Below are 16070 nucleotides of genomic sequence, written 5' to 3'. Positions count from 1 at the left end.
ATAAATAAAATAAACAAAAAATGGCTAAAAGTTAAAACAGAATAAGAAAATATAAACATGAAGTGACTAAATGGTGATTTTTTAATCAAACACGATTTTTGTTTAACTTGGATTGACTTCTAACTCGTTCCACTTTAAAAAAGTTCCATTCTAGTTTTCATACAAAATAACTATAATAAGTGATTTACTGAGTATTTTATGTTTAAGAATCAGCTCAAATTAGAATTTATAACCAAGTCCACATTTGTTTTATTATTTCAGCTTCTCTGAGATGACTCTAAAATGACTTATTATTTTGGCGAACTATTAGAGGTAATGTAGATTTGTCCGGTTCACTCAGGCTTAATTGAGGACGCCCCCGTTCGAGCACCAGCGCCAGAAAGCATCATCAATCTGCACAATATACAGAAAATAATCTAAGCAAATGGGCTTCCTGTTTAAGGATAATGGGCCGCTCGTAAGTAATGTGCTGAAGAGCTGATCGATAAGCACATTACATTTCTGTTCAGCTTGTCAGCATTTCCACTCATTAAGGTAATACAGCGCATTAGTCTCCGCCCCCGACTACTCAGACCAACGTACACTTATCTCAGACCTCGACCAGTCAGGATATTATATAACAACAGACGTATGTAATACTGTATAAAGACCGCACGTGATCTGATGTAGATATATGTATTAATTATATAGGTGTTTATAGATGTTAATAAAATGTCTATGCATGCAGCATGCTCTTTTTCCAGTAGAAATGATCCAGAGTTACTTAATATGGGATTATATCACCTGTAATACCACAGCAGCCACCTAGCAACAGCATAGAAACCACCTAGAATAGCTCAACACCATGCAAACTGCCTAGCAACCTTTTGGCAACTGTTTTGCAACCACTAAGCAACACTTTAATGCCTGGCAACACTATATTAACGTAACCAATCCCCTTGCAACACCATAGTAACCACCTGTAATACCTGTAAAACCTTACCAACCACCTGGCATCATCAGAGAGTCCACAGAACAACCATCCTAGATACTGTAGCAGCCATCTAGCAAGATTCAAAGGACCACTTAGTAACACTAAAGCAACATCATATCAACCACCATAGCAATACCATAGTGGCCAGTTTGCACCATAATAGCAGCCACCTAGCAACAGCATTGGAACCACCTGGAATAGCTCATCACCATGTAAACTGCCTAGCAACCTTTTGGCAAACACTAAGCAACACTTTAGCAAATGCCTGACAACACTATAGTAACGTTACTACCTTGAAACACCATAGTAACCACCTAAAATACCAGAGCAAAACCTTAGCAACCACCTTGCATACCAGAGAGTCCACATAGTACTCTACAATATCACCATTGCAACCATCCTAGATACTGTAGCAACCTTATAGCAAGATGAAAGAGACCACTTAGTGGTCATCACCATGTAAACTGCCTAGCAACTGTCTTGCAACCACTAAGCCACACCCTAGCAGTGCCTGGCGACACTGTAACTGTATTTGTACCATAGTAGCCACCTGAAACACCCAGAGAAAATCCACCCGAGCTGTGCACCTAGCAAAACATAAGCAATCATATATGACATATATGATACCATAGCAAACATTTGGAAACACCATAGTGACCACCTAGTTATGCTGAAGCAACATCTTATCAACCACTTAGGAGCAATACCCTAGCAACGCTGGAGGGGCCCCTTAGTAATACTGTAGCATCTAAATAACAACAACATAGTAACCATCTGGTATTTTTATTTCCACTCAATTGAAATATAGTTGTATTCATTATGCTAATAATTAATGTTAGGTATAAGAACGTTGATTATACGACTATAAGAAGGCATCCAGTAGAATAGCAGATCTGGGCTGAAGCTGTGCTGCATGTATGTATGTTCTCCTGCTGTAGCTCTAATTGAAGAACCGTTGGGAGCGAGAATTCAATTTAATTCAGGCGCCGCTGTGTTTGCTGTAGAGACACAGAGCACGGTGAATAAAGCCTGAAATCTCCCCCCGTAAACCAGCAGCTCCTCACGCTCCCAATTCAGACATTTCATCTCAGAATGTCACGCCTCGCTTCAGCAAACACCCTCCAATTCTGTCCTCTTCCTCTTCCTGTCTCTCCCACAGTCTCCTCCCAAGGGCGCCACCATCCCGTACCGTCCCAGCCCCTCGCCGGGGGCCGTGCTGCTGTCTGGAAATCAGGTGAGGACCTCCACCTGTACCTACACCTGTACCTACACCTGTAGATACACCTGTACCTACACCAGTACATAACACCTGTACCTACACCTGTACCTACACCTGTAGATACACCTGTACCTACACCTGTACATACACCTGTACATACACCTGTACATAACACCTGTACCTACATCTGTACCTACACCTGTACCTACACCTGTACCTGCACCTGTACCTACACCTGTACCTACACCTGTACATACACCTGTATCTACACCTGTACCTACACCTGTACATACACCTGTACATACACCTGTACATAACACCTGTACCTACATCTGTACCTACACCTGTACCTACACCTGTACCTGCACCTGTACCTACACCTGTACCTACACCTGTACATACACCTGTATCTACACCTGTACCTACACCTGTACATACACCTGTACCTACACCTGTACATACACCTGCACATACACCTGTACATACACCTGTACCTACACCTGTACATACACCTGTACCTACACCTGTACAAACACCTGTACCTACACATGTACCTACACCTGTATCTACACCTGTACCTACACCTGTACATACACCTGTACCTACACCTGTAGATACACCTGTACCTACACCTGTATTATTACTGCTGTCTTACACCTTTCTTATATTCTTATATTTCTTATGCAATATAAAAGATAAATAGATAGATAGATAGATAGATAGATAGATAGATAGATAGATAGATAGATAGATAGATAGATAGATAGATAGATAGATAGATAGGCAGGTACATAGGTAGGTAGGTAGGTAGGTAGGTAGGTAGGTAGGTATGTAGGTAGATAGATATATTCTTATATTTCTTATGCAATATATCAGTTAAAAGATACATAGATTAAGTATCCAAAGTTATGAAGTTATCCAAAAGCAGTGTGTAAGACTGGTGGAGGAGAACATGATGCCAAGATTCATAAAAAACTGGGATTAAAAATCAAGGTTATTCCACCATAAATGCTCTAAATAAGAATATTTTTATGTGGAATTTGGGAGAAATGTTGTCTGTAGTTTATAGAATAAAACAACAATGTTCATTTTACTCAAACATTTTTACCTATGAATAGCAAACTAAAGTGGTCTCATTTATAATATTTTACTTTACGTCTACACTATTATCTTGAAAGCTGCCATTTAACTGTTTAACTATTTATCCGTTTAACGTTAAACAGCCTTAAACAGAGTCTTGCACATATTTACATGGTTCACTCCCTGACGTTTGTCTCTTTGACTCATCCCGTGAATCCGATTTATCTCCCATCATCATTTCACACAGTGAATTATCTCCCAGTTTACTCTCTATAACTATAACCAGCACACTCCAGTGGAACGACTGTAATATTTATTCATCTTGGCATGACTATTCATTACCATCTCGCCTTTGCATGAAGCAACAGTAGCGCTAAGATCAATCAGGCTCATGAATATTCATCATCATTAAAAGTGCTTTTGAGTCGTTGGCTGGAAGAGAAGAAGAGAGCGATGCTGAGTTTCGTGATAGTGCCTAACTTTGATATATCGGCGTATCAGGACGAGAGCGAGATTAGCGTCTATCAGAGGAAACGAATGCGGCGAAGCTCCTTAGCTTTGACTGTGTTGGCGTTCATGCCACATTTCTGATAATGACAATAACAACAGGCTGGCATTGATGATAATACCCATCATTATTCTTTAATACCAGTTATAGCAATTGAAAACCTTTGGTCTTTGTGTTTTTAATGTCCCTGTTTTGCCTTCTGAAGGTTTTTGAAGCGTCCGAGTTCGGCTCTCACCCTCTTTTCTCAGTGGCTCAAGGAGCTCTGGATCTGCAACAAGTAAGTATTAGCATTTTAAGCTTTTAAGCTTTAGCATTTTGACAAAAAAAAATTCTTATTGAGCTTTATCTTGAATAGTGAAGTTAATTCTTATATAGCACCTTCATAGAAACATATAGGGGTGGGCGATATGGTCCTAAAATATTATCACGATATTTTATGGTACTTTCGCGATAACGATACTCTTGGCGATATAACAAAACTAAATAAACTAAATAAAAAAAAAATCAAGAATACACTACTACAAGAAAATTAAAATTATTTTTTATTATTATTGCATACAATATGATATGGCACACCCCTAACTGAGATATTAAAAATACAAGAATTTTATCATCAGATTTGGAACAGAAGTCAATAATCCAGAATGATCAGTCATAATACTAATAATTTAATAATGCTCTCCAAATATATCCATATATCCAGGATTAAAGTAAAATAAATGATACTGTACAGATATAATCTCTCTAGTAGATATTTAATGGGCAATTCTAAGAACAGTGTGAATTTTTCATTTGCTAAAAACACTAAAAAAGTAGAACCCTGATGTGATTTTAGTAATTAGGGGTGGGTGATATGGCACCATATTTCAGGGTATAATATCATAGTTCACCATATTCAAAAATATTGGCAATATTATCGTGTACAATACGATATGGACCATATAACCTTTTACACTTAACACTAATCAACACATACACACGCAAAAGGTGAGAAGCAACAGCCAATCACGCACAGCGCACTCTCAACCGGAAACCACCTGAATTGGGCGCTGAGGAGTTGACCCAAATCTAAAGTTGCCAATCTATATTTGGGAATACACTTATATAGTGATTATTTGCTTTAGCTGTGGTGTCTGACCTGTGATGACTGACTGACTGACGGTGTGTTGGAGGTTATATTTGATTGTAAGTGTAAGTCAAACCACTGGGGGCTGATGGGGGATGGAGGGGGTGTTATTTGTAGGTCTGGTTAGCGATAAAATCAGCTATTCTACAGTTAGCAGCTTAGCACACACTGGTGGAGAACACTGGGGGGCATGAAGTATTAAGGCCAAGCCTGCTTACTTGTATAAGTGTATTGCTTGCATGTGTGTGTGTTTTACTATACCCTAGTGAAGAAAAAGTAGCTTAAAGTAGTATACTACGCATTATTATTATTATGCTATAGTGCACGAAAGTGTTCTTGTAGCCACATTATTATTAATCAGTATATGTAAAGAGTGCTAAAATATAATACACATATACTTTTTTGCACTTATTATTATACTTTAATTGTATATACAAAAAAATCTTACTTAAATTGTGCTTAAAGTGTATTTAACTGTACAACTAAAATGGAACTATTTTACATATTATTTAAAGTAACATTTAAACATTTAAACTACTTCATGTACAGTATGTAATCCCATATTTTAAATATGCTTACAGTTATTTATTATACAAGTATCTCAAGTATCACTATTATTATACACCAGGTTTATTAGAGTATATGTACTAAGAATTGATGTTAAATATATGTGATCTATTTATTAGATTAGAGAACAAATATATATACTTGTTGTAAGTAGCACACTTGTTGTATACTATACTTCGTTGGGTATAAAAAATATTTTTTAGCCTGTTAAAAATGTACTTTAATCTTTTTTTTAAATTAGTATTAGTAATTTAATTTACTTTCTAAAAAGTTGATACATTCATACGTTGTACTTTAAGTAAACTACTGGAACAGCTGTTTTTAACACACTTTGCTAAAAATGTACAAAAGTATATTTGGAAAGAAGTATTTTAGAAGTATATTGAATTACATTAAACTAAAAATGTACTTCATGGTAGTCTATTTATTTTTTTTATTATTTATAAGATACAATATTGTACCTTTTTAAAGTATGATCAAAGGTTACTTTCGAACATTTGATGAAAGTATAATATTAATGTACTTTTACTATAGTTTAAGTACATAAATCTTAGACATTTTTCAATATGTTTTAAGTATAATTAAGTATATATTTTTTTCACTAGGGACACTTGGCCCTTATGCTCAATGACGCTAGCGATGCTAGCTCTTATGTAGCTCTTATCTGAGTATGGCTAAAACAGGGGAGGTATCTGACCCGCACAAACAAATACACACTCCCACACACACTACACACACACACACACTTCACACACACACACACTCAGTCACTCAGTCACTCGCTGGAGCGGGGACATGACACGAGGCGGGCCGAGGCGTTTGGCAGCCTCCGGAATGAGTTCAGATAAGTGCTGCCTGGCAAGAACCTGGGGACTGTCAGCATCACAGCGGCTCTGGCTAATGAAGGCTCCGCATGAGTGCATTGAGTGTTTGTCTCAGTGTGTGTGTGTGTGTGTGAGAGAGAGAGAGAGAGAGAGAGAGAGAGAGAGAGAGAGAGAAAGAGAGTTGGGGGGGGGGATTACGCTGTGTTAAGTGCTCGGGTAAGGCGATTAATGCTTTTACACATTTTTTACGACGGTGCTGCGCTCAGACAGGAAGAGAAGAAGAAGGAATAGAGCGAGAAAAAGAGCAGCAGTAAATAAATGAAGTGCTTTAAATGGAGTAAATGAAGTACGTCCTTCTCAAAGCTTCTTCAAAAACTATACGCAAAAAAGAACAGTACGCCAAAAAGTTTCCTTCTACAGTCCAAAAACGTTAATTGGTTGCTCTAAACTGACTGCAACTCTGTCCGGGGTCAGTGTGGTTGTTTCCAGTTAAGAGTGAGTTGTGCACAATTGGCTGCCACTTCAATAATGCAAATCATAATATTTAATTTAATTAAATAATTTAATAATAATTTAATAATCTCAAATGAATTGGTCTCTCTCTTCTTGTAGTTCTCTCTCTCTTTTTCTCTCTTTATCCTTGTAGTTCTCTGTTTAGCTCTCTCGCTCTCTCTTATTCTCTCTTTCCCTCTTTACTTGTATCTATCTGTGTGTATTCTCTCTCCCCTCCGCCTCTCTTTTCTCTATCTCTCTTTATCCTTGTAGCCCTCTCTCATCCTTTTTTTCTCTCTGTCTCTCTCCCTCCTTGTAGCTCTCTCTCTCTCTGCCTCTCTCTATCGCTTTCTCCTTATAGCTCTTTCTCACCCACTCTGTCTTATTCTCTCTTTCCCTCTTTACTTGTATTTCTTTCTGTGTATTTTTTCTCTCCTCCTCTTTCTTTCTAAGTCTCTCTCTCTTTCTCTCTTTATCCTTGTTGCTCTCTCTCTCATTCTTCTTTTCCTTATTTCTCTCTCTACCACTCTCTCTCTCTCTTTATTCTTTTAGCTCTCTCTCTATCTCTTTTTCTTGTTCTGTCTTTCTCTCTCTCACCCCCTGTCATTCTCTCATTCCCTCTTAACTTGGATCTCTCTCTCTCTCTCTCTTTTTTAGTCCCTCTCTTTCTCTCTATGTGGTGCTCTCTCTCTCTCTATCTGTCCTTCTCTTTCTCTACCCCTCTCTCTCTCTCTTTCTCTCTTTATCCTTGTAGCTCTTTCTTTCTGTCCTTCTCTCTCTCCATCATTGTAGCTTTATCTCTCTCATTCTCTTTTTCCTTCTTTACTTGGATCTCTCTGTATTTTCTCTCTCCTCCTATCTCTTTCTCAGTCTCTCTCTTTCTCTCTCTCTCTCTCTCTCTCTGTCCTTCTCTCTCTCACCCACTCTCTCTCATTCTCTCTTTCCCTCTTTACTTCTCTCTCTCTCTCTGCAGTGTGTTTAAACTTTTAAACAGGCTTATATAAGAGCGCCTGTGGGAATAGCGGCTGCTGCTCCGTTAGCCGTAGCGTCTGCTAGCTGTGCTCCGTATTCTCTTTGATGCGAGGCCCCGAACTCAAAAGTTCTTGGAATTGAAAGTGATCCTCCTGAGATGCGCTGCTGCAGCGGCGTCTGTAAAGATCCGACGCCGGCGCCGTCGACACGCATTGACTCCACAAAACCTGCTGTAGATGTGTGGATGGGTTTTGTGTTCCTCAGTGGAGGACCGGGTTCAGAACGGCACCGAATCGGTCTCCGGACGTTTAGATGATGCACTGCTGGTGAACATTACATCATCACACGCCTTCAGGCCCAGTCCTGATCCTCCCGCCTGGACACTTCAGTTTATACAGTTCTGGAACTGAACATTTATACAGCTCTGATCAACCTGTAGGAGCAGCAGTGCTGCTGGAGTTTTTAAACACTGTGCTTACTCAGTGTTCTCCACTCTATTAGACAAACCTACCTGCCAAATAATAGCTGCTATGTGGTGGTTTTATGGGGTCCTGCTCATCGATAAAAGACCAGGGTGAAAGGAGGATAATAATAAAGAATAACACGATAATGTGTGCAGTTAATCTGGAAACGTATATTATATATCTTAATAGTAATGTACTCCAAAGATATCTAACCCCTCTGTGTTTCTCTGTGTTTCAGGCGTACACTGTACAGAACCAATATGGCATTCCACATTCAGAGGTAAGAATCAATCTGTGGAGATTCATTTTACATTCTGTTTCTATGCATTAAAAAAGAAAACAGATATAAAAATATATTTAACATAAATCATTGTTCTTTAAAATGTTTTACTTTTTTTCTTAACATGTATTTTAAGAAGTATTTCTAAGAACAATTTTGTTCTTAAAATTATACTGTACCTGAAAGTTTATCACATGCACAGTATTACATGGTACAGCTAGCAAAGACGTGCTTTAATAATTGCCACATGAAGCAACAATGGACAAGACAAGAAGATGAAACTATTTATAGATATAGATATAGATATAGATCGTTTATAGATCGTATAGATTATCCATTTTTTTAGCATTATTGAGCATATCGGACACTTTTCTCTAGTTCTAAAACAATATTTGCCCTTTTATATATTTCTTTTGTTTTTGATTATCAAACAAACATTAATATCAGACTAAGATCTCTCTACCAGAAAATACGAAAAATGAGAATATCATCCCATCAATTTGTGACCTTAAGCCCAGATGTACTTGGGATCTGCAGCAGGACAATGACCCAAAAAACACACCAGCAGCTCCACCTCTGATTGGCTAAAAACAAAACTAAATGAGGGTTTTAAGGGTCTAGTCAAAGTCTGATTGAGATGCTGTTGATGATCTTAAACAGGACATTAATGCTAAAAAATCCTCCAATGTGTTTAAATTAAAACAGTTCGGCAAAGAAGAATGTGACAAAAATGTCTCCACAGAAATTCTTACACAACCACAACGTTATTTAGTTTAGGGGGTAAATACGTTTTCACATTCTTCCCCCTTAATAAATAAAAGGATCATTTGGAAACTGCTTTTTATATTTACTCAGGTTCTCTTTGTCTGAAATTAAAATGTGTTTGTTAATCTGTTTGCTAATTTTGTAAAGTGTACAAATGATCAAAAAGCAAGAGCATTAGGAATCTTTAGAGCGCAAAACTCACTTTCACAGCACTGTACTGTATATTTCTCATATAACTATTTAATCTACCAGTTTTATTTATCTGTGTATCTCTCTCTCTTTCTCACAGTTGGCCAAGCTGCATCAGTTGTCCATGCAACAGGGACTTGCACCCATCGCCCAGCCAGCAGCGACCCCCGTCCTGCCCGGTATGGATTAACCCAACTTTCTATCTATTTTTTTTTTTGCTTAGAATACAGCTATTTGCTATTTATAGGTTTATGTTTGAGTGAAATGAACATTGTTGTTTTATTCTATAAACTACAGACAACATTTCTCCTAAAATCAAATAGAAGAAATATTATATTGTCATTTAGAGCATTTATTTAGCAGAAAATGAGCTTTCAGACCTCAAATAATGCAAAGAAAACAAGTTCATATTCATAAAGTAGTTTTAAGAGTTCAGAAATAATCAATATTTAGTGGAATAATCCTGGTGGTTTTTAATCACAGTCTTTTTCTTCATGCATCTTGGCATCATGTTCTCCTCCACCAGTCTTACACACTGCTTTTGGATAACTTTATGCCACTAAAATCAAAGAAGCTCATCATTTGTGTAAGTAAGTGTCTGTCTGGTTGCCAGATTGTGTTCAAATACCGCTTTTATTCCGTTTTTTTCTCTATGATTCTCTATTCTTTATCTTTTATTCGCCATGAACCATATAAACGCACACAAACATAAACACACACACACACACACACACACACACACACACTCGGTCAAAGTCCGTTCTCCTCTGTTCCATTGTCCTTTGAAGTTCACTAGAGGTGAATCTAATGGAGCGTCCTCCTGACCCCGGCGTCGCTTCAGAGCGATGTCACGGGCGCCTCTACTTTCAGGAGGAATCTCAGGGTGAAGCTCTGTTGGTACATAAATGTAGATCAAATGGACCTCCCCCGGTTCCTTCACCCACCCGGCTAATACACCTGCACTCTGAGGAGCATATGGCCGGCGTAGATTAGAGCCGGGAAAAATAGGGCCGGTCTGAGCCTGGATTTCACAGTAAAAGCACCAGCGGCTTTTCAACTCCAATTTCCAGCCGGGCCGGAGGACGGGATCTGCTCAGCCCTCCCCGGAACCCGCGGACACGGGATATTACCCATGCTCCGACATCACACCGAGACACGGCACGCTCTCTCACCACTCTACAGGGTCAATATCAATATAACACGTCCTTTGTGTCGCAACATACCTGTATAAACACTGTGTAACAATGCATTTTTTATTCTTTTGACTATTAATCATGTCTATCAGCTTTAGTCAACTTTAGACTGAACATCAATCATATTGACGCAGATTAATCACTTGTTTATTGTTTTTACTTTCACTTGCATGCATGGCAAGCTGTGCAACAGGGTGCATGACACATGCATGACAGGGTGGACAATTTTTGCAAACATGTCGAATTGTGAATGGTTAACTTCCGTTCTGATTCAAAGACATATTATAATTTTTAAATGCTTTTAGCTACCGTGATATTTTGCTGGAACAGGGTTGACAGCTTAAGTATTACACAGAAAACATATTTTCCAGGTTAATAAGTTTTTTTTTTTCACGTTTTTTTCTGTGTGACAGGGTGGACACATGCATGACAGGGTTCTTTTTCAAAGATATGTTTGGATTTTCTTCAATTACAACGCAATTTTTTGAGACAGTTTGGACAGCTCTGGACTTTTGCAGCCTTTCACTGCAAGCTGTGCGACAGGATGGACAATTTTAGCAAAAATCGGTACTTAATGAAAAGTTGGTTGCCCTAGATTTGCAAACATGTCCAATTGTTTTCTAAAATGACTTTAATTACCATTATATTTTGCTGCGACGGCATGGACAGCTTAAGCATTACACAGAAATAGCGTATTTTTACCAAGTTAATCACTTTTTATTTTCATTTGCATGCATGCATGCATTTTGTCCACCCTTTTTTGATGGCAAGCTGCGCAACAGGGTGGACAACTTTAGGGAAAATTGGCATTTAATGGCATATAATAAAACTATGGTTGACCTTGAGTGGCAACCATGTTAATAGGACAGTTTTAGCCCCAAAAATCAGTTTATTTATTGTTTGCAATTTTAGTTCAACCCTGTTTTTTATATTAAATGACAATTTTTGCAAGAATTGTCCAGTGGTACATATAGCACAGTTTGAGATCCGCTGATGTATTCACTATAACGCTTTATAAAATCATTTAAAAGATGTGTTACTATATTTTTTAAATACATTTTTGAAGGCCGAAAGCTGTAGTATCTTATACTGATTCATAAACTGCATATTTGTTTAGAAATTAGTTTTTTTTGTTGTTTTTTCCAAGCAGCTTCTTTCATTCCTTTCATTCTGAACGACTGTTAGCATTAGAGTAAATAAGCACTTTGGCTTTAGAAAAGAAGAAGAAGAGGAGGAGGAGGAGTGCGGATCAGGGGAATGGGGAGATGACGGGGGGGATGGAGGGATGATGAGGGAATGGAGGGAGGGGTGTAAAAGCCTCTGAGCACTTTCCGTGCGTCAGAAAAACGAGCACAATAGTAGCTTCCTCCGGCTGCATCTCCCGCTCATGATACAGCCGGAGAATTCGATTACGTTGGAGGTAAAAAGCTCATCTGTCAGGGCTCTGTTTCAGTCTATTATAAGGGCTGGAGACGGGCGAGCAGGGCGGGCAGCTCAGGCCCTGGACCCAGACAGGAAGTGAGGTCGGTGTCTGTCGTTAAACAGCGAGCGATAGTATGCAGGTGGCCTGAGAAGATAGCACAGGAGCACGGTGGTCAGAGATGGCACTGTCAGTGCTGCACACTGCTGCTAATAGATACTGTAGAAGTGTAGGATCTACAGCACTTAAAAATGATGAGTTTCTTTGATTTTACCAAATTAAAAACCTCTGGAATATAATCAAGAGGGAGATGGATGATCACAAGCCATCAAACCACCAAACTGAACTGCTTGAATGAATTTTTGCAGCAGCAGTAAAGCAACATAAAGTTATCCAAAAGCAGTGTGTAAGACTGGTGGAGGAGAACAGGCCCATCCCATGATGCATTATTAAAAACTCTGATTAAAAAACAGGGTTTTTTCACCAAATAAACTCTTAAAACTTTATGAATATGAACTTGTCTTATTTCCTGCAAATAAATGCTCTAAAATGACGATATATTTATTTGGATTTTGGAAGAAATTTTGTCTGCAGTTTATAGAATGAAACAGAGAAAAGTTTCTCGGAGCAATAAATGATTATAACATATTGGGCCTTGTTTTAGTGATCTATAGGCAGCCATCAACCATGCATCGTGCAGCTTGATTTAGAGCGTGTCTGTTTGTCTTTGCTGTCGTAACGACGGGAAAAATACACCTTGCTTGGCTTAAAATGTGCAAAAGGCATGTTCTGATTAAACCAGCTGCCTTTTATTTTTAATCATTGAATAAATTAAATAACCTACTGTACATTTCTTAAATGAAATAGCCTACGTCTTTAGTGTACATTATATTTATGTCTCAAATATATTAAATGTTTACACATATTTCTGTGCTGCACTATTGCTGGGACATTATAATAGAATAATAGAAACATTACAATATGATTAATACAATATAAACTATAAACAATACTATGTTTTAATGTGATGTACACTGTGATGTAAAACCCTCTGCATGAATTTTATTAGTATATACTCTTAATATTATTGTTTTAATGACTAAATAAACACATTTACTGCCCAGACCAGGATCTTTTAATTCTAATGCTTGTAATAAATATGCACAATACGTTTCCCCAGTGGAGTTTATACTCTTCTCTAAACCCCCCGTCAGGTCCCTTCAGGGGTTCTGACCTCCATGTCCAGACTGATGGGTGAACAATTAGCATTAAGCTGAGGAAAGAGGAGATATATAATTGAGGGATGTATAATGTGGTTACAGTTGTCCGCAGCTTCTCCTGGGCTTCATTAACTCTGTAACCTTCCTCTCTCTCAGCAGGCATGGACTCCAGCTCCCAGACGGCGTCGCAGGAGCTGCTCATTCCAAACGACGTAAGAGTTCCACCTTAAAAAACTCATTTCTGCAACACCAGTGCTGTACGGCTTAAGTCCTGCAGCTCTGGTTCACTTATATACAGATTATACACTTATATACACTTACACACAGATTCAGTCTGGAGTCTGGAGATGATGTCTCAAACTTCCAGAGCTGGGCTTCAGTGTCTTTATAATAATAATACCATATTTTTCGCACTATAAGGTGCACTCAAAACTCCTTATAATCCGGTGCTCCTTATGTATAAATTCTATCAGTCAGGTATTAAGGAGCAGTAAAGTCACTCCACTGAAGTACAGAGTTATACAGGAATTTCAGTGAAGTACTAAGCACTAAGGCTGGAGCACTATTATTGCAGGGAACAGTAATAGAAGCTCCTCAGATAAAGTGCTCTTTCTCTTTTTTTTTTCCCAGCTTATAAGCAATAATTATATAATTATGATAATAATTACAATTCATAATGCATAAAAAACATGGATATAATGTATAATATATTTTTTATAAACAGACATAATGTTTATAATGGCTTATGAATGCATAATAATGTTATATAATGGGTTATGAGTATGTTTATGTAGCCTACTAGACATTAAATTCATAGAAAGTGTTACCTCCAGAAGTTTATGTAATATAAGTTTAATATATTAACCACAGTGTAGATAGACGAGTGGTGTACTGACGGGCACCTGTGGGCTTGTTTATGAAGACCTGCGACAGTTCATAACATTACTGTGGGCTCATAAAGTCACAGTACGGCTCATGCAGTCCCAGCAGGCCTCAGAAGGCCGCTCTTCTTCAAACTTTACGTATTTCTTTGTGTAACCTAGATTCATCAAAGCGTCCGTCTATCCGTCCATCCGTCTATTCTCCCAGCTGTCTGTCTGTCTGTCTGTGCCCGTCTCGCTGCCTGGCTCCCCCTGAGGAGCGTCAGAAGGTTGGGTTCAGTGCTGTCACGCCGGCTGACGTACTTCATGCCCCTCTGCTGTCAAAACAGAGCAGTAAATAAAGCAGCCCTGCAGTCTTTCATCAGAGCCCCCGGCTCACAATACCGCCGCCCGACACTCCGGAGGATGGCTCAGCGTTCCTGTCATGCCAGCCGGCCGGGGCACCCCCCCGTACCCTCCAGATTCCCCCCAGATACCCCCCTGCCCTCACAGCGTCTCTCTGAGATCACTGGATTAATCTGCTGGCCGAGGGCCCGGCCAAAGCCCCCGAACAGTGGAGATATGCAGGGGTGGATTGTGGGCTTTGTGTTTGGATGGTGAGGAGAATTCTGTAATAGTGGTCTGTGGTGCTGGTGGTGTTTGAGTTGTGATTGGTCGGATTGCGTTAGGCTTGTGTTGAGTTGAAGTGTTGAGTTTGATTTGGTTGTTTTGGAAGGTCAGTTTTTTTTATTTTGTTGTACCAAATTGAAAAATCTCTGGAATATAATCAAGAGGAAGATGGATGATCACAAACCATCAAACCACCAAACTGTACTGCTTGAATGAATTTTTGCACCAGGAGTAAAGCAGCATAAAGTTATCCAAAAGCAGTGTGTAAGACTGGTGGAGGAGAACATGATGCCAAGATGCATTAAAAAAACTGTGATTAAAAACCAACCAGGGTTATTGCACCAAATATTGATTTCTAAACGTTTAAAACTTTATGAATATGAACTTGTTTTCTTTGCATTATTTGACATCCGAAAATTGAGCATGTGGTGCACTTGTGTAGCTAAGATAGGTATGTATGTCTTACTGTTGACTGTTGTCAGGGTTTAAATCAGTCATTGGAGCACTTGTGTTTTTCGTCGCCAAGATGGAAACACGCCAGATATTTACATGAACACACCTCCACTCACTTACAGACCACTACGCCCAACAGCGTGAATATATTCTTTTGCTAAGTCCTTCGCTATGTTAATAGTACAGGTGCAAGGCATGGAAATTAATCATGAAAAACTTTTGGTGGGGTGTAAGATAGCTATAAGCATCATGACGCAAGATAGATCCCAAGATCACTTACTTACTAGTAAATAAACATCAAGAAATATTCTAATACTATGGCCATACAAATCAAACACTCCTTGCAAGGAACAGTAACAGAAGCTCCTCAGATAAAGTGCTGTTCTCATTTCTCTCCAGGCAGGGATATATGTACCTCATGCATTTGTAATGCAATATTCATACAAGTAATTCATACATTTATAACCCTTTGCAAATATGTGATATTCTTTTTAAATACTGTATATAAAATATATATTTTACCCCATAAGAGGCCAAATTTAAACACATCTACGTTCATAGTCTCACAAAGCAGCTCTAAACAGAGAGCTAACGTGGCATTTATTATTGAAATGCCCTTCCAGCACAGAGATTCCACAGTGAGGCGACATCAAACAGACATCAAACGTCTGGCAGACTAAGTTGTTTATCACTCGCAATCAGGTCCCTCTCTCCGGAGGAGACGCTGCTCCGCTGCAGCCCACCCGTCCAAGTCCTCGGGAACATGTTGCAATTAGATTGGGATCAGACCCGGCGCTGGAGAACACGGCGGCGGAGACGAGGTGACGGGTCTATA

The 16070-nt window shown here is 38.9% G+C and overlaps 1 protein-coding gene across 4 annotated transcripts in view; it reads left to right on the top strand.

Moving 5' to 3' along the window:
* The window catches only part of pcbp4 (poly(rC) binding protein 4), a 123987-nt gene that overhangs the window by 96065 nt on the left and 11852 nt on the right, over positions 1–16070 (top strand). For 3 of the 4 annotated variants that reach the window (XM_022682213.2, XM_022682212.2, XM_022682215.2), the window contains exons 9-13: positions 2133–2207; positions 3986–4057; positions 8464–8505; positions 9560–9638; positions 13449–13504. In XM_022682213.2, the coding sequence (XP_022537934.1) occupies positions 2133–2207; positions 3986–4057; positions 8464–8505; positions 9560–9638; positions 13449–13504 (324 nt within the window). The remainder of the gene's footprint in view (positions 1–2132; positions 2208–3985; positions 4058–8463; positions 8506–9559; positions 9639–13448; positions 13505–16070) is intronic. The other variant, XM_022682214.2, reaches the window with a different exon arrangement.

This window comes from Astyanax mexicanus, chromosome 24, assembly GCF_023375975.1.
Source record: "Astyanax mexicanus isolate ESR-SI-001 chromosome 24, AstMex3_surface, whole genome shotgun sequence".
In the NCBI taxonomy this organism is placed as follows: domain Eukaryota; kingdom Metazoa; phylum Chordata; class Actinopteri; order Characiformes; family Acestrorhamphidae; genus Astyanax; species Astyanax mexicanus.
This window is presented reverse-complemented; position numbering and strand designations above follow the sequence as displayed.